We start from the raw sequence: 19,188 nt of genomic DNA on the forward strand, positions 1-19,188 counted from the left end.
ACAGTTAGAAAAAACAAAACAAAACACTGCATCAGTGGAGAATATGAATAAACAGCTTCCCAAATCACTGTTTCCATGGTGATGAGCTGAAGTCCTGTGTAAAATGAAGTGAATATTGCATGGTTGCTTACGTAGAAAATGGGATTGCTAATGATCAATATTGCTGATGATGTTGATAAACATCTGACTACCTTTTTTTTATTCTCAGTGCTTTTTTTTTTCCATCTATGAATAGAAATCTTCAGCTCAGCATCCCAACTTTGCAAAGACAGGTATGGTGCCCCCCTTTTGTGGCAAAACAAGGGTGTGGAGACAAGTGGTTGTGTCATTTATTGAAAACAACAACTTTGCTGAGTTAGCTACTAAGCAACTAAAACCAGTTTAATATTGCAACCTGCTCTTGATCAGGACTTGGTGCTGACTGCCATTGGCTTCCCTTCAGTTCACTTTTTTGTTCAGTGCAGGTTAATACAATCATATTACAGTACTGTGCAAAGGTCTTTCTTTAAATTCTGCTTTCAAGGAGCCAGACTTTCTTGTTATTCTTTAACATGGTCATGCAATAGTTCTCCAGGCTTTCTGAAGGTCTTTCAAAGTTTTTTTTGGACATTGGCTGCTTTTTCACTTATTTTCAGTCTGGTCCATGTACTTGTTTTTTTTTTTTCAAGCATAGAAAAGACATCTAACTTAAGGTAGAAACCACTGTTGTGTCTACACATAACACACAGCTTAAAAACTTTAAATTCTTTTAGCCAGCCTTTGCAAAAACACATCATTTATTCACATTTCTTGTTGAATCTATTAAAAAATACCAACAACAGGCAGCCAGCAAAAGACAGTCAACATCCAAAGAGGAGCTTTGAATGTCCTTCAAGAAGGCTTGAGAACTATTCCTAAAGGCTACAAACAAATTGCTGCACCTGGTTTCCATTTTCCTATCAACATATAAAGAAATAAGGGTTGGCTCAGTACTTTTGCAAAGTACTATATCTTCACAGGAAATATATGGGGTGGCTGAGGCTCAGGAGATAGAGCAGGTCATCTGCTAATCAAAAGATTGGTAGCTCGATCTCTGGTCGTTCCAATCTGCATGCCAAAGTGTCCTTGGGCAAGATACTCCCAATGTATTCATTGGAGTGTGAATGTGTGTGCATGTTTGATAGAAAGTGCTTGTATGAATGGATGTGAATGGCTGATTGAAGACATGTTGTATAAAGTGCTTTGAGTGCTCAGGTAGAGTAGAAAAGCACTATATAAAAACCAGTCCATTTACAATTGTGGAGCACTTGAGGACTGATGAAGCTAGGCATTTAGTAACCAGAAGCTCTTTGGAGCATTGTAAAATAATGGTGGCTGTTTGAATCCTGCTACAAGCTAGCACAGAGACAATTAACAGGCACAGATGTGAGCAGCCCGAGACAGCTGCAAAAGTGGCACAAGCCTTAAAACACACATTAGCGAATATGACAGTGACAGTGTTGTATAGACAGGCAGGCGCTGATTTGATTAGAATGCAGTGCCACATTTTGCCCCCACATCTGTCATAATATCATGTAACAAACATGCAATTGGTTTTCTATTTGTGGAATAACTGAGATAGATTTTCGTGTCTGCTTCAACCCCTCGCCCCAATCCATCTTTCTTTGAATGCGTAGTGCATCGGGTTGTGTCTCCAGCTGATGGTGATAAGGAGAGATTGGATTTTACATGTGTAATCACTGGTTATGAGATGTTAATTGTACAGAGCGGTGTCCTGTGGGATGTAACATTAGATATATGCATGCACACGCACACACGCACACATACCTCAATTTTGTGAAACTGTGTCCACGCAGTGTTTGTGTAGACTAGCTGTGTTTGTAGCCCAATTATTGTCGTTTTAGTCAGATGAGAAAATCTACATAAAAATTCATCCTGACTGTGATTGTGGAGTAGACGCTTTTGAAGCAAACAGAACAGCTCTGGACAATTTGCTGACTGATGTTAAAGAACCCATGTGCTCTACTCTCTCAGGCCTGCTGGAGTTCTCCCCTGTCCTCCTACGATACTTCATCTCAGGTATGGGTTCATCCACTTTAGTTAGATCCTGTATTGTAAATTGCCAACAAATTGTAAAAATCCCTTGGGTCACATATTGTAAAGAAGGCTTTTGTTGTCTTCCTTTTATGATAAGTCGGAGGAAAAGACAATGAAGCAAGGAAGACAAGGAATGGTAATACTCGCTGATGTCTTGTGGCGCTTGGGTGCCTTTGCACTGTAGCTTGTTTGAAGCTTGGCAAGCTGTAGCGTATTAGCCGAATCCACCTGTGGAGCTTTATACTTGCTTCTGCTCTCTAGCCTAGTCCATCTGTTTGCCTAAGTAGAAGTATAGAGCCTTTCACCACTTCCCTGGCTATGTTTCCCTTCAGCCCCCTGCACATTGCTTTCAGCACAACTCTCGAGTTCCGTTGAGTGTGTGAAGAGGAGCCGTGAAGATCCAGCAGACGATTTTCATCTGTCTAATTCCTCTTTCTGTGATTGCGTCTGATGAGTCACAGTTAACCCAGTCACACAGCTGTGCGATTCCCAGTGCGCTGATTCATAGAGTGTGCCACCACAATGCCAACCTCTCTCTACTCGCCTCTTCCTTTGCCCTCCCTCACAAACTGCTAATGAAGTGAATCACAACTATTTTTCCCCCGATCCCTTTACCCCAACAGCTGATGGTGAGCGATTGCATCCACAATACTCTTTTAATTAGTATAGAGAATAAATTGGTTGAGCATGCCTTTTTCCTTAATTGCTTTTTCCTCAGCTTGGATTTAATTGGGCCGCAGCTCTGTTTATTGATCTCCTTTGATGTGCTTTAATTTGGATAATTTTATATATTTATTTTGGACGTGACGAGTCGGTTTGTCTTGAGGGGGAAAGTGTTCAGCAGCGGGGCCGGTACTGCAGCAGACTGCGGTATATTCAGCGAGCCTGGGGTCCAGCGTGCAATGGCAACTAGGTGGGGAGATGATCAAACCCAGAAGGCAGCAAAGCAGCTCCACTAAAGTCTAAGAGGCCTCAAGTGAACAACTCTTTGATCTCACATCAACACCTCATGAATGCCAATGTGGATCAGTAAAGCAAGGGAGTCAGGCCTTCTAAGCCAGCCTTAACAGGCTTGCAGGCCAGTACATATTTCTTCCAGCAGCTAGTTTTTATTTTGTGCCTGATTCATGCTGCGTCATCTCTCCCCCTCCTGCCTGCCACAACAAAGCGCAATTTTCTTCCTCCGCCTCCATGGTTTCATAATTAGTGTGCTTCTCTGCGTGTGATGGTGGGTTTGTTTTCCAGACGTGCGTGAGCATTTGCTTGTGCAAGCATTCATTTGTACTAGTGCCTCAATTTACTGCATTTACGTATATTATTTTCAGCAATCCACCTAAACCCATCTTTCTCCCTCACAGGGGGCAACTTCACCCTGGCCGAGCTCGGAGTGTGTGAGCCATCTCCCCCTCCGCACCCTGCTGCCGTTCCCTACTGTCCCGACCTGGGCCTTCTCCAGCGGGGTTACTCACTTAGTGCTGGCTCTGATGCCGACTCAGACCCCGAGGGGCCGCTGTCTCCAGAGAGAGCCATCCAGCTGTGGGCCGGACGAGGAGGGGTAAAGTCCCGCCGCAGCTCAGGAGTGTCCAGTCGCGAGAATTCAGCCCTCACCCTCACTGACTCTGAGAATGATAACAAGTCAGATGATGAGTCAGGTAGGACAAAGGACTATCAGAAGGTCAAGATGTGTTTTGTTTATTATAGTACAGGCCCACTGATCTGAGGGCAGGGAAAAAAAAAAAGAGGAAGAGTGAGTAAGAATTGATGAGAATGAGGGAACACAGTGGGGCACATGCTCTGGACTGATGTTATATGAAATGGGATCATGAAAGGGAATGTATGTATAAATCTTATATTGTAAAAATCCTTAGAACATCCCTCAGACAGACAGCCATTGCATGAATTGCGAGAGAGTTGGATTTATTGATTAAGTCTGTTTGTGATCTGAAGAACAGTAGTTGGACACCCCCCGAGAGGGCCCTCTTTATTTTCATCAATAGCACTTAGCCAAAACCCTCTAACTCCACCCTTTTAAGCCACTTATCTGCTGACATCTCACCACTGGTCTGTCAGTCTTCAAAACAAAAAACCTTCTGGAGTTTTTGGGAGATCTGATTGCATTTTTAGCTTTTGTGAGAGAAGCTAATCTTGCTCCTCAATTGCATCTTTTGAATGTGAGAGCGTGATTCTCCCGAGGGAAATCTCATTCCTCCGGCAACTTTGTTTATTGCCAACTTCCCATTTCCTTGTTAATCCTGACGCAGTCGTAAACCCGCGCGCGAGCTTCACCGAGGTGTCAATGGAGGTTAATGAAAAGTGGATGGAAGGAAGAGCAACAGTCTAATTAATTGAATTCTCGGCAGCCGCACATATCAGCTGTGGATCAACCTCTGTTGGACTGTGAGCCTCTGAATCTGAAACAACTTCTGTCGACTGATCAAACTACTCAACACCTATTAAACACGTCAAGGAACACCTTCCCTGAAATGCGCTTCTTTTCCAACCACCCGATAATTGCTTTGTGGTTAATTACCAAGCTAATCTTGCAGCCACAGATATCAGCTGCAAACGCCACTCTCACTCTCTCTGTTTCAGGGCCAGAGGAGCAGCACTGAGCACTCGGTTGCCTGTATTTCAGGACCTTGTAGAATTAGCTTCTTAATCCAACTCTGTATTGTGATAATCAGTTGCCTGCAGTATGATGTCACTGAGTGTCGATTGTTAAGGAGATCAAAACATGTTGTTTTTCAGTGTGGCAACAGAAACTTTGTCAAAAAGTGGCATTCGTGGATATTTTTGTGCTCCTAGAGGGGCCAGACATTCACCTTGTCTGTTAGAGAAATTCATATTGTTGATTATGCATAACACGTCTCAAATCAAAGCAATTTAAATTTAATTCTACTTCAAAAGTTTGCCTTCTATAGAAGTATTAAGGGAAACCACCATCTCACACCTTTAGGCTTGTCTCATGGTTTCACAGACTGACTAGATTTAGATCAGGCGGGTGCACTGGTGTCTCTGCCAGCATGAAGAGATCAGAGGCAGCGCAGCAGCCTGATAAAAAGACGAGTGTGTACGTGTGTCTGATCAAGTCAATCCGTTAGTTATTTAGTCACTCTTAGTGAGGGAAATCTTGCCCTTCCCTCCTGCTTTTACTTCCAAACAAAACACCGGATACAGCCGCACGTCACATCTTAAAGCACCCATCGAACCTTCAAGTAGTGTGTGCAGATTGTGTGTCGAATTTGCACGCGTGCATATATGTTTCAGGGTCTGACATGTATGTTATATCGCTTGTCTATTGGCGTGAGAGCGTTTAAGCCTGAACTGTGTGAGTGGAAGTGTGAAGCAGGAGCAGCGGGAGTGTCAAAACAGCAGGAGGAGGATCTGAGGGTCTAATAATAGAGATTGACAGAAGCAGACAGAGAAACAACATCATAAACACATGCTAACAAATCAAAAAGACGGTGACGTGCCAAAACACCAAACAGCATGCTGCACCACTCTCATCTTGCCGCGTCTCTAACAATCTTCAGAAGTCTCACCTCCACTTGCTTCTCCTCCTCCTCCTCTTCATCTCACTCCTCTCCCATCTTTATTCTTCAGCTTTAAAGCTTCCTCTTGTGTCTTTCTGTTCGCTCGCACGGCGCCTCTCACCAGCTCTCGTTACGCTCCTGTCAGTACAGCTTGGCAGCGTGACTGACAGGTTTCAGTTTCAGGGTCTAAGGTTCCCCTTCAGGGTACATGTGGATGAATGTTTGTGTGTGCCCTATTGCAGATTTCACTACCAAAATAGAAAACCCAGAGAAATGGTGGCAGATATTACAAACCTCCAGGTTACTATACTTTGTGTTTGTGTGGGGGTTTTTTTGTCAGTAGGGCAACTGACTGAAGAGTAAGTGAAGTATACATTTACAGATTTCTTTTACTTCATATCTGTGATCTTCATTTTTTTTTTCCATTTTATGTCATTATAATGGCATCTAAACAAAATACAAAAATTTCCCTAACTGTGTAGTTAGGAACCCGTATATCTGAGTGCCTAACTACATGTACTATTTTTATATCTTTGTTCCTGGAGGAGGTGAAAAGCCTGGAAAACAATCAAAACAAAAGCTGAGTCAATAACAAATTAAAAAGTGTTATCTTTTTTTATAGCAATCACGATGCCTGGTGCCTTTGTTAGTCTCAACACAATCGGCACTTGAAACTGTACATACAGTGCTCCTAAGGAGATGTTATATTAGTGGTACAAATACCCTTGAATACAGCTATGTGGGTTTTTTTTTTACAATTACAACTACTGCATAGATAAACAACATACACAGTTTGTGTGCTCTTTTAAGTGTAGGCATGCATAAGGCAAAGGGAACTCTATTTATGATTTGGGATACAAACTGTATTAAAATAACCATGGCACCCAACCATGCTTTTAAAATGGTTGTCAGTGTCCCAGATTGAGAAGTATACAGGAATATAAACTTACCGGCCACTTTGTTAGGTACACCTGTTCAAGTGCTTGTTGACACAGATATCTAATCAGGCAATCACATGACAGCAGCCCAATGCATTTTGGTATCTAGATATGGTCAACATGACCTGCTGAATTGGAAAGCAAGCATCAGAATGGGAAGGAAAGGTAATCTAAGTGACTTTGACTCTGACATGGTTGTTGGTGCCAGACAGACTGGTCAACCATCTATAGGGTTTACAGAGAATGGTCTGGAAGAGATAAAATATCAAGTGAGCAATTGTTCTTTGGGCAAAAATGCCTGATTGTTGCCAGAGATCAGAGGAGAATGGCCAAACTGCTTTGAACTGAGAAGACAGCAACAGTAGCTCAAAGAACCACTGGTTACAGCACGTTGAACCTTGAAGCAGATGGGCTACAGCAGCAGAAGACCAAACAGGGGCCTCTCCTGTCAGCTAAGAAGAGCAAACTGAGGCTACAGTTTGCACAGGCTCACCAAAATTGGACAGTAGAACATTGGAAAAACGTAGCCTGGTCTGATGAGTATTGATTTCTGCTGCAACATTCAGATGGTTGGGTCAGAATTTGGCATAAAAAATATGAAAGTATGGCTCCAGAGCAACAGCAAGACCCCAGAAAGAACACAACAGGTCTCAATCACAATAAGCTCTGATGAGATCAGACATGAAAAGAAGGAGCTGGGTTGAGGGTAGGCGTCAAATCAGCTTGCAGAGGCTGCAGAAACTGCAGGCTGGCTAACGAAACCTAAATAGTTTTTAATATATGATATTTACTAATAGGATACATATGAAGCCATTGTGGATGAGTTGCAAACTTTTTAGCCTGCTTGCTGATCATCAACTGTTTACCTTTAAATTCACACAGAGGCACTTACAATCAATATAAGTAAGCAATAAAGTATCTCCATATATCTGAAGTATGGTAAATGTATGAACAAGCAGTAAAATACCATGCAAAATAGATACAAGCCACGTACTGACAATTTATGATGTTGTTCAGTGATCTTCATCCACTGATTAGGATGAATTGACAATTAAGTGTTCCAGGCTAGGTTATCGCTTAAGGAGCTGTTGGGGTTTATGCGTGTAGTTGTTTCCTCTGCAGAGCTCAGGTATCTATTACATCTACTTCCCGACTCTAGCCCTCGGTTTTTAGGAGGGGATTTTTCATTTTCTGTTTTGTTTTTTCGCTTGTTGTTGTGTTTTCATTTACTGGTAAATTCCTTTTACAGAGAAGTATGCAAAGCCCGTTAAATTAGTTTCATAAATGCAACTCAGGGATTTCAGAGTTTCCCTACATCCAGTTTTATTGTCGAGTATTGAATAAAGACACTTCCCGTTTATTGCCCCTTCCAGACACTATTAAAATAAAGAGACTAGAACGTTGACTTGGCAGAGCCAATGCAAGTTTCTTTAGTGGGAGACAAACAAATATGGGCATAGTGAGCAGCATTTGGAGATTTCATTTTGGCAAAGTGGAGGAAGAGATTTACTGTCACACTGTGCACTGCCTCGTAAAACGTCCGTCTGGAAACACAGGCAGGAGAACAGGAGTGCTTGTAAATTCCCACAGCAGTGCCTGATGGTCACATCCAAACTGCATTGATCAGAAGGGAGAATGATTAAAACATGCATTAAATGAAATAAGATCAGGCTCTGACATTGATTTAAACCTGAAGCCCAGGCCAGACTTTATGGCCACAATCCATAGTCCAGTGCTCCGCATATGCTTGTGTGTGTGTGTGTGTGTGGAGTCCATATGTCTCTGTGCTTCCCCTCTCATTAAATAGCAGCCAGTTAAGGAAACGGAGAAAATCAAATTCAACTTCAACATTGTTTTCTGTCAATAAAGCTTGCCTTTACTCATACGGCCAACTTTATATACACAGACACAGTCTGGCCGCTCAGCTGACTACCGGCCCAATCACACATGCATGCTGATTAGCTGTTTTCAGACAAACTCCCTCTCCTCCTTCCTTCTCTGGCTCAATCTCTCCATCTGGTTGACTGGATAATAAATCATGAGGTTGTATTGTGACGTATGTGACAGGATGTATTAATCTCATAATTAGAGAATGAAAAGGTGGCGCTAAATTTAGTCTGGCCTTTTCTGCCTAACCCTGCCCCCCGATCTGGGCATGCTCAATTGCCCGGTTTTCCCTAACAGAGCCTTTCTTCAGTCTGTTTTTCTTCAGAGCTTTGCTGTGATGCTTTTATTATGTTAAAGTATTAATTCTCTTTTATGATAAGACAGGGAAAAAAAAAACTTTCTAAACGTCTATGAAAACATCTGCAGTTGAGAACTTTTTTCTTTTGTTCTTTTTTTTTTTCATTTCCTTGGTAGCTGGAGCTGTAATTATGCTTTATAAAAGCAGGAGTTGGGCAAAGTGATTCCTCTGATTAACTAATCAAATCTACTAGCACAGGTGGCAGAGTGCCTGCACCAGCGCCGTCCTCTTTTTTTTTTTTTTTTTTTTTAATATTCCCCACAAAGCAAACCGTAAATCAAACCGCATTCAAATCAGCTGACGGGATTTTTACCTTAGACAGTGAAGCACTCAAGTGATTGTCTTGTAATCAAGGATATTAAGATAATGTTTAATTATGATCATTTTCATTTTGAATAAAAAAGTGCTTTATACTTTGCAACACAGATTATAATTATATGCCACAGAGTGACTGTAAGACCTTTTTTGTTTCAGGTGTTAGCAGTTAGATTTACACTGCAGCCACTATCAGCACGAGGAACTCGGCCCGCGCCTTGCCTGTCTATCAAATTCGAGCAACACTTATAGAGTTGGGCTGGTGGGGTCCCCCAAGACCACTGCTGTCCCCTCAGGGTCTCTGTGAGTGTGTGCCAGTAAGAAACTGAGAGTGAGAGCGCGTGTGTTTGTGTGTTGGGAGGGTTGGGGGCATTAGCCTCTGATTGAGTTTTCAGAGAGCAACGTGGGGTGCGAAAGGCTCGACAATGGTCTAACAGAATTAGTAGCTTGTGATGAATGGTGTGTGAGAGCAGCACTGACAGTTCGCTTTCAGAAACACACACCACTGAGAGCGGGTGTATGGATGTGTATGTGTGCGTACACCTCTGTACTTCACCCAGTGGTTCAAGGACTTTTTGTCCATGCACTAAGAGCCATGCATGCCGGAATGAGAAAAGTAGTGATGGACACACACACACACACACACACACACACACACACACACACACACACACACACACACACACACACATAGTCTGTATCTGCATGCGTTTGTCCCCTGGTTAAGCCAAGGGTTTGAAATGTGCCCCACAGTCATGATCAATAATGATTGGTCTATTCAACATGGTGAACACGACGCTCATACGTGCTCACACACTCGCGCAAAACTGAGCGATGAATAAAAAATTTTCACTGTCCTTGTCAAGCATTTCTGACTATATAAGATATTTTTGGACCGGAGCTGATACTGAAGCGAAGGCTGATAATACACATGCACAAAGACGGGCAGGCAGGTTCACACCGCACCACACAAGACACGCAGACACACACACAGGGATGCATAAGAGCAGTGTTTAATAAAAGCCCTGGGATATCGATCACAGTAGATGGATGCTAACTCACATTAAGGGAAGGGAGCTGGGAGTGATAGAGAGGAGAAGAAGAAAAGGAACATCCTAAACGATGAATAAATGGAAAGAGGATGAGGAGGGAGGGATTTTCCCATACAGCTGACAGGGAAGGTATTCAAATATGCGTTATTGTGCCAATTTGCTGGTGTAGGCATGCAGTGAGCGTCCACTCATACTAACAGTAATATTATCAGTTTAAAAAAAAAAAAAGTCACACGCATGGTGAAATATTGTTTGTGTTGGACTTGTAACTTGCTGACGACTGTGCTGCCATCCTAATAGGGAATTTAGTGAGCCGTAATGGCCTCTCATGCCATCGTCAGACCTGCCTAGAGAAAGAGAGGGAAAGGAGTGTAACGGTGAGAAGCAGCACTGAGAGCAAGCCGAGAATTCTCTAGTCAATTATGAGTGATCATATTTTCCTCTGCATGGTGCTGAAACTACTTTTGTAGTTTAATGGTCAGCGCTTTGCCTCCTAATGAAGGCTGGAAGTATCAGACTGAGAACAAGAATGAGTATAAAAAGGTAGATGATCGGCGGGCACGAGCCTGCAATTCACTTTTTTTTTTTTGGTTTTGTTTTCTGTCCTTTAGTTTGATTTCTGTGCTTTTCTCATGCAGTTTCAGTTTTGTTTTGTTTCTCATGCTCTGTCTTTGATTTTTCATAATCTTTTTTTTTGTTGTTTGCTTCTTTTTCTCTCGCTTTTTCTTTCTTCCATTACTTCTGCTCCAGCTTACCTGGATGATGAGGATGATGAGGATCCATTTGGAGACTATGTGATCAGTAAGTCACATCTGAGTGTAGCCTCTGTAATTATTGAGCCCATTTTAGATCCCCGTGTGTGTGTGTGTGTGTTTAAGTGATGTGCTGGTGTATGTAATTGACAGTATTATACATTAGTTGCTGTGTCTGGGCACTGCACCCAGTGTAATCCTTCTGTCTTCTAACTTGGCTGCAGCTGTGAAAGCAGAGCATTATTTTCTATTCATGCTTTAAATCAAGACTTGACATTTTCATCACTCCATCATTAGACAGTGTCAGGGTGTTGGGTAGAAAAGGGAACAGTAAAATAATTGGTTTCCGTACATTACTCTTGTGTTTCATCTGATACAAGGCAAAGCCACTGTTCTTCTTCACATGCCTCATCTACATTTACGAGCGCCTCTCATTATGATCTTCTGTTCATTAGCACACGTCCAACTGGTTAATCTCTTTGCACTTGATCAGAGAAAATTTCCCAGAGGGTCCATTTTTTTTTCCTCCTCCTCCGCTATTGGAAAGTCAGCCATATTTACTCCTGATTCAGAGATTGTTTGTCTCTATAAGCGTGGGTTAGTGTTAATGCTTGTGTTATTGGGCCACAGAGTTTTCATCTGTTTTCATTAGTAAGAAGTGGTGGAAGAGAGTAAGAGCAGAGTGTGTATTAGAAAAGAAAAATAAACATTTTTTTTTTATGTTACAGGTTGAAGGTTATTTTTTTTATTTAATACCATTAAGGTTTATTTAAGCAGGTTTTTCTTAAGTTCGCAACCTTGAAGAGAATACAAAGGTATTCATTCACATGGCGACAAAGGCGTGAGGAGATGTTGGAGCACAGATTATTTAAATCGGATCATGCAAAGGTTTATCTTCTTGACAAATTCTGACCTACACTTCTTTAGTAAATAAATAATAGAGAGCTGCAACACTGAGAATTTCAGCTTAAAAATTGCTGTTTTATAAATTCACAGAATTTGCTTTTCTGGCTGTTAAAATTCTTGTAGTTTTTTTTACCTTTAATATTTGCTGATGATAATTTCCCTCAATGCCGTATTTTATTACTTTCTGTCCATGGAAGCAAGTCAGAAATAACCTATTTGCTTTGTGCAGTGTTCTGTGGTGAATAAATAGCATGACTTCTTTGGAAATTAAAATCCGAAAAACTGTATATTGCATTTACCATATAGCTCACAAGATATACAGTAGGTGGGAATGGTAACATCTTTATTGTATTCGAATGGGTAGCAATAAAAAAACTATATCAAGTCAGCATTTAGGTATATGAAAAAAGAGATAAGACAAATTCCATCTAAATCACCAGTTCCTCCCTGATACTAATATAGAACATACAGTATAGTCATCAGCCACAGCCTGACAACTGCACAAATCAAAAACTCTCATTCTCCTACTACCAGTTCTGCAATTATTAAAGCAATATTTCATTTTGGTACATTTCAACTTTTCAACTCTTCAGTAGCACCACGGGCTTTAAATATTGTTTAAAGCCCGTGCAATTTTTAATTAAAAGAATTAAAATTTTAAAAAAACTAGTTATAATGTATTTCTTGTTTAAATTAATTTAACTTCAGCGACATGCCGTACAAGTATATATACTTAATCATGTAAAATAGCCAACTGTCTTCATGCAGATCTTTGAAAATGGCAGCCCCACAAAGGTTCACAATGTGAAACCAATAACTGACAAACTGTCTGCTGGGTAAATCATTCATACAGATGTCAGGAGTCCCAAGAATGATATACAACCCCAGCAGTGACTGTAGAGGACAACAAGCTGCACCATCATTAATCTTTTCAACAGGTATATTGGCAATACCTGCAATATTCAGCATACGTAGGTGCGTAGGTGCGTAAGTGCACACGATTTCCTCCCCACATTCCCCACATGGTACATGTCAAACTAACATGCAAGGCTGAAGGTGTTCCAGTAGAACATTGTATTCTAATTTGATAATAATTGTTATGCACTTGTTAATGTTCTATCTAATGTGTGTATAGTTCCCAGAGTGGCCATGTGTCTTTTGTTTGGGTGATGACAGTGAGTGAGATACTCTTGGCTGTCTCATTCCAATAACATTATTAAATCAATAATAGAGTTTTTTCTTTAATGGCACATATAAAATGTCACACTGGCCAACTGTACTCGGCACTCTTTCATCTCACAAACTGATTCGTTGGCTAGTATATGTGGGTTGTAACGGCAGTCACGCTGTGCAAATATAATCCTGCGTTTCTGACACTGCCTCAGTTTTGCTGCAGGCTCGCTTTAGTCGCCAGAGTTCCAAATATTTCTCGCAGTGCGATCTCGGATTGCTGTTCTGGATCGATGACCCCAGAGCTGACCACGTTTCTTTCACGACTGCCAACTTTCTTGTCGGACGGCGTCATGCAGTTTCAAAAGGCCTTCGAGTGTTGTTTAAATAGTGTGGCATCAGTAACTCGTGATGACATAAAATTCATAAAGACTTGGTTCAGTCTACAGATACTTTAGTTAGAAAGCTTGCAGTTTGGCACACAAACAGAAGCAAACAGCATCAAATCAAATTGAACTGCCATACGGTAATAAAAAAAAAAGTTTCCATTCACAAAAGAGAACAACACCGCTAGTGTGCTTTTGATGCTTGATTCTACTCTGAGACATCACTGAATCGTGTAACTATTTTGTTTGTTGAATATTTGCATAATACATGAAGCTCTGAGAGGACAATGGAGCACTAGAAAGGCACAAAAAAAAATGCCACAGCTCTGGTGAATGCCACCACTGGTTGAAATGTGGATCAATGTGTTCATAATACAAAATAAAATAATTTATTCTTGTGATTGACACACTATGAAGAATGACCTTACCTAACCAAACTGTATATGTGTAACTAATTTAAGGGTAAAATTTACAGCTTGACAAGGCAGTCTTTGTAAGAGGAAAGCACCCCCTCCTTCAATTCTTCTGTGTATCTGGTTTTATGTATCTGGACATAATAATAAATATCTGATTCCTACCAGGTCTTAAAATTAGGTACATACAACCTAATTATAACAACACATTATAAATTACAATTACCGTATTTTTCGGACTATACGTCGCTCCGGAGTATAGGTCGCACCAGCCAAAAAATGCATAATAAAGAAGAAAAAAATAATATAGGTCGCACTGGACTATAAGTCGCACTTTTTGGGGGGGAGGGGGGGGGGGGGGGGGGGGGGGGTTGATAGAATCCGAGACCCAGAGCAGAAATTCCATCTTGAACGGCAATTTAAAATAATGGATTAAAGAACAGGACGAACACGGTTACGCCTACGTTATGCTAACGTAGCACATTCAGCTACATGACGCACAACGAACACGTGTTCGGTATGTTAACGTAACATTAAGTTATTCAGATAACCATAGCATAAAGAACATACTAACAAGTTAACCAAACCATCAATCCATTGAATTCTTCATCCTCGGTGTCACTTCTAAACAATTCCGTACACTCCGTAGACGAAGCGCCGCTTCCTCTTCTGTGTCGCGTTAGTCAGACTCGTCGTCAGCTGCAGTTCCAATTATTCCAGCCTTTCTGAATCCCAACAGGATGGTTTGTCACTGAAGCCCATGTTTTCTTGATCCATCCAATGACTTCCAGGAAAGTTGGGTGGCGCATTCTCCCAGTTGCCGTTAAGCTGTGCTCTCCATCCATCATCCACTGCGCCCACAGGTTACGCAAGACTGCCTTAAAGCTGCAGTTCACGGAGATGTCAAGTGGCTGGAGTATTTTGGTTCATGTGTTATAAATGTCACATATACGTCACTCCGGAGTATAGGTCGCACCCCCAGTCAAACTATGAAAAAAAGTGCGACTTATACTCCGGAAAATACGGTAATCATTGTTTAATAAAAACATCTAATCCAAATTGCAGAAGCAGTGTGTGAAAAACACCCCGTGATTCAGTAGCTTGTAGATCCACTTTTAGCAGCAATAAATTGAAGTTCTGGTTTTCTTTATGACTTGTGTGATATTGTGCGTGATTGTTGTGGAAGAATTTTAGCTCACTTTTCTTTACAGCATTGCTTCAGTTCATTGAGGTTTGTGTGTATTCAATTTTCTCTTAATGTCCCGCCCCAGCATTTCAATCAGTTTGAGGTCTGGACTTTGACTGGGCCATTGCAGCACCTAGATTCTTTTCTTTTTCAGCCATTCTGTTGTAGACTTGCTGCTGTGCTTGGGATCAATGTCCTGTTACGTGACTCAATTTGGGCTTTAGCTGTCGGGACAGATGGCTTCACATTTAACTCAAAAATACTTTTTTTATACAGATGTGTTCATGGTTGACTCAATGACTGCAAAGTGCCCAGGTCCTGTGGCAGCAAATCATCACCCCTCCACTGCTGGTACGAGGTGTTTGTGCTGATATGCTGTGTTTGGTTTGCTCCAAACATGGCGGTGTGCAGAACGGCCAAACATCTCCACTTTGGTCTCATATGTCCAAAAGACGTTGTTCCAGAAGTCTTGTGGTTTGTTCAGATGCTACTAAGCCATGTTGCCATGTTCTTTTTAGAAAGAAGAGGCTTTCTCTAAGCAACCCTTCCAAACAAGCCATACTTGTTCAGTCTTTTTCTAAGTGTACTGTTAGTAACTTTAACATTTAACATGCCAGCTGAAGCTTGTAGCGTCTGAGATGTCGCTCTTGGGTTTTTTTCCAATTCCTCTGATCCGTAAAACCTTAGAATCGAAAGAGCGTGCACTTTCTTTTTACAATGACTGCATTTAAGGATGTTTAAGATCTAAATGCATCACAGCCTCACTTTTATTGACTCGTCAACATCACCAGTGGTGGAAAGATGCTGACGTATATGAAGACAAGAAGTTTGCATGTGTTTTGCATGACAACAGCAGGATGAGAAAGTTAACAGACTGGAGACTGCTGACAGATCGTAAACTGCATTTATTGTTTGGAAGTTAGCAGACACAGTGTCCTGATGAAAAACCCTGTGGGACAAGTAGTTAAAAAAGTACAAGCTGTAGAGGGCAATTTTTATGAGTGAAATCGGAGTGAATAAGAAGGGAAGCTGCGGGAGACCAGATACCATTCAGAGGTTGTTCCTCTGTCATTTTTTAAAATGAACAGTCCCGGCAGCTGTCGCTTTATTGTTCCAGGATACAAATAAAAAAGAAATGAGAATCAGTATTATCATTAACAGAATGGAATCAACAGCGCAGCTAATAAACCTTCGTATTCCCTTTTCTACATATTTAAAAATAGAGCACATGTTCGAGCGGGAAAAAAAAAACAAACTATGCTACTGTGTGCTGCAGTGTTAGCATTTCTACTTTCTCTAATTCAACACGTAGCAGCTGCGCTTGGCGCTCAGCACTTCCTCCTCCAACAGAGTGATTATGACAGGCTGATTGGTGTTTTGTGTTCTTGGGGATGAGAAGATCAATGCGGGGCTGATAGCGAGGGCTGGGCAGGGAGCGGGGAGAAAGGATAAGAGAAAATGGGGATGAGGCCTCGTCGCTCTCAAGTAGAAAACAGGGATCAAGAGATTTTAGGGGAGGAGAGGATGGAGTTAAAAACAGAAGCTAGAAAGGGGGTTAGAGCAGGGAATTTGAGGAAGATTCTAGTGGATTGCGGGAGAGGATGTGGTGAGTGATGGATAAAGAAAGAAGGGAGATTTGTAGGAGGAGCAATTGAGAGTAAGATCCAGATTTAACAGTACAGTAGAAGAGATGGCTGAGGATTAACATTCTGTGACTGTCTGCAAGTGTCGGGATAATCTCTGATGTCCTGCAGTGCACTGTGGGAGGCCCACCATTGCTATGGGGGTTGAGGCCTACCACCAGGGCTGTCACACTGTGTGCATGTGTGTGAGTCCTCGTATGTGATGCTCAGTCTAGGTGTGGCAGGTGGAATAAGGTGCTGATTCCAGCCCCCCACCATGCTGCACTCTAAGCAGCTTGATGGATATGAGCTACGGGTTGCACGAGCTGGACGCCTTTTTCTTCAGTGTCAGGATAGCCCAGTTAGCTTATCTCAAACACTTCACTTTACATTTTTTTTTATTTAAAAGGGTGGAAAATCTGCAATCTTGCACAGTAAATGCACACGTTTTCTTTCTGTATGTAGTGTGAGGGGGTGAGTAGATAGCTCCTTACAGAGTTTTAATCCATATTGATTCGTGCTTCATGCTGTCTCACCGAATGGAGCACAGCACCGCAGGGCATCACACAGCATGGCGAGGCATGCAATGGCGTTACCTTGCAAGTCTCTGCTGGCCAGTGTTTGTTTATGTGTGAAAGAGAAAGAGTGAGGGATTACCTGATAAACAGGCAGGTACAGTCTCATAGCAGAGTGCAACATTTTCAATAAGCGACACCTATATCAAACAGGCACCCACCTATAGAACATTGTTATAAGATTAAGATTAAAGAGATGCTCATGGTATTGATGATCACTGTCGATGATTGTTCACATATACAGACTTGAAGTAGCAGGCTCCTCTTATGAGCCTGAAGCTTGTGGGGGTGTTAGGCATTACAGTAGCAAATTTAGGTAATTATCTCTGATTGGACAGTTATTTTCTCTCATTGCCACTAGTGCTGTAGTGGTAAAATAAAGTGTGAATAAACCCTACCACACCTCTGATACTCTAGCCAACAAGCAACACTATGATGAAAAGATGGGCCTGTCAGTCATGTCTCAAATACCACATCTAGCACAATTATAAGAATTAATTTGCTGAAATACGAGACACAGAACATCCCATGTCGTGAATTGTGTTGCATTTCACGATTGTGCATTCATAAATCTAAACACTCTGCTCAGTTATTGTATGGATACCAGACAGAGAAAGAGGCCCTGATTAAAACTGCCCTGCTCAGCAGAAAAAAAAAAAAAAGCAGGCAGTAGTAATGTCAATATTTCTGTTAAAACCATTTCTTCTCCACTCAATACTTGCTTTAATAGGTTGGCTTTGTTTCGCAGGGAGTCAAATGGGAGGAAGGAGAAGAGATGAATAAATCTATATTAGAGTCTCTAACCTCTGATTGTGCAAGTCCTCTTTGTTTTGCCACTTAATACTCAGCGCTGGCTAATCATCAGACAAGTATCTGACTTTATCTTCCATCTCTATAAACAAGCGTGGAGACAGCCTGGTATCTCAGCTGGTCCCAAATCTTCCTTTTTGAACCCTTTCCATGGCAAAGCCAAGTATCAGTTGTACAGGCAGTCAGGCGAAAGCCCAGAGAACAGAGAAATATGACTATTTGGATTTTTATCAGCTCCCATTTTCATAATGTCTTGACTTTACAAAAAGTGCACGAGACACATTCAGCCTGTCTTCATCTCTCTCTTTTCTCCATGTTGTAAGACTGGAAGCTTTGTCCATTTCATGCAGAGGTATGTCCGCCCTACCGGTTGCAATCAATAGTGCGCCACGGTCACATTTGGACGTAATCAATGGGTCACTCTAGACTACCCCATCTATTGTCCCCAGTGGTCCCTTTGCAAAGTCATAACTATCTATTTTAGGAGAGACAACAGCCAGTTGTGATAACAGTTACAGTACCCTACATAAGCTTATATTTGAGATCAGTTGCAGAGGGATGTTTTAAAAAATCGGTATGAATTAAAACACTGTAAACTATATATTTATGCAGAGGGTTGTATGCGTTTACATAAAATACAATCAACAGTATCAATCCAACAATGAGTCAATAGTAACAACCACTTTCATGAAAGTCATCTCCCCAAATAGCAACCATCAGCAAGCAAAGCTGGCAGATCTGCTTTAAATTAAAACAAACAGTGGCTTTATATCCATTTCAGCAACATTTTGCAGGATTACTACATCACTCAAATGCTGTTGTTGGTTGACAGCATATGCTAGGGATTAAGAGAGAGGCAGTTCAAATCCGGTTCAAACCTTCCTGCCATTATACTTCCACACTGGCACTCCTCATTGCACAGAAACTGTAGAAAACCATTAGTAGGTTTTTCTCAACACAGTCATTTAAATGTAAAAGCTATCATCTGAAGAGTCTTTTAAGATGTTAAATCTAAAGTTTGTGATACAAATCGTTCTTCTTGCGCTAATTCAGAACTGTAGATCTGTTGTGGCTATGGGTCAACAGGATTTGACAGCAGTGGCTTTTAATTAAAATGTTAAGTGATGATAAACATCTTTAAAAGATGTGATAAAATTATTTAATCACCAATTAACAGTAGATCTTTGCCATTTAGAGAACCACATAATG

The 19,188-nt window shown here is 41.4% G+C and overlaps 2 protein-coding genes across 2 annotated transcripts in view; both read left to right on the top strand.

Moving 5' to 3' along the window:
* LOC115787213 (teneurin-2-like) overlaps positions 1–4,688 on the top strand; it is a 73,103-nt gene extending 68,415 nt beyond the window's left edge. The window contains exons 3-4 of the mRNA XM_030739798.1: positions 3,435–3,728; positions 4,669–4,688. Coding sequence (XP_030595658.1) covers positions 3,435–3,728; positions 4,669–4,688 — 314 coding nt within the window. The remainder of the gene's footprint in view (positions 1–3,434; positions 3,729–4,668) is intronic.
* Positions 4,689–10,487: 5,799 nt separating this feature from the next.
* Positions 10,488–19,188, top strand: part of tenm2a (teneurin transmembrane protein 2a) — a 128,817-nt gene continuing 120,116 nt past the window's right edge. Inside the window, exons 1-2 of the mRNA XM_030739799.1 lie at positions 10,488–10,536; positions 10,910–10,960. Of these exons, the coding sequence (XP_030595659.1) occupies positions 10,488–10,536; positions 10,910–10,960 (100 nt within the window). The remainder of the gene's footprint in view (positions 10,537–10,909; positions 10,961–19,188) is intronic.

Source organism: Archocentrus centrarchus, chromosome 10 (genome assembly GCF_007364275.1).
Source record: "Archocentrus centrarchus isolate MPI-CPG fArcCen1 chromosome 10, fArcCen1, whole genome shotgun sequence".
In the NCBI taxonomy this organism is placed as follows: Eukaryota; Metazoa; Chordata; class Actinopteri; order Cichliformes; family Cichlidae; genus Archocentrus; species Archocentrus centrarchus.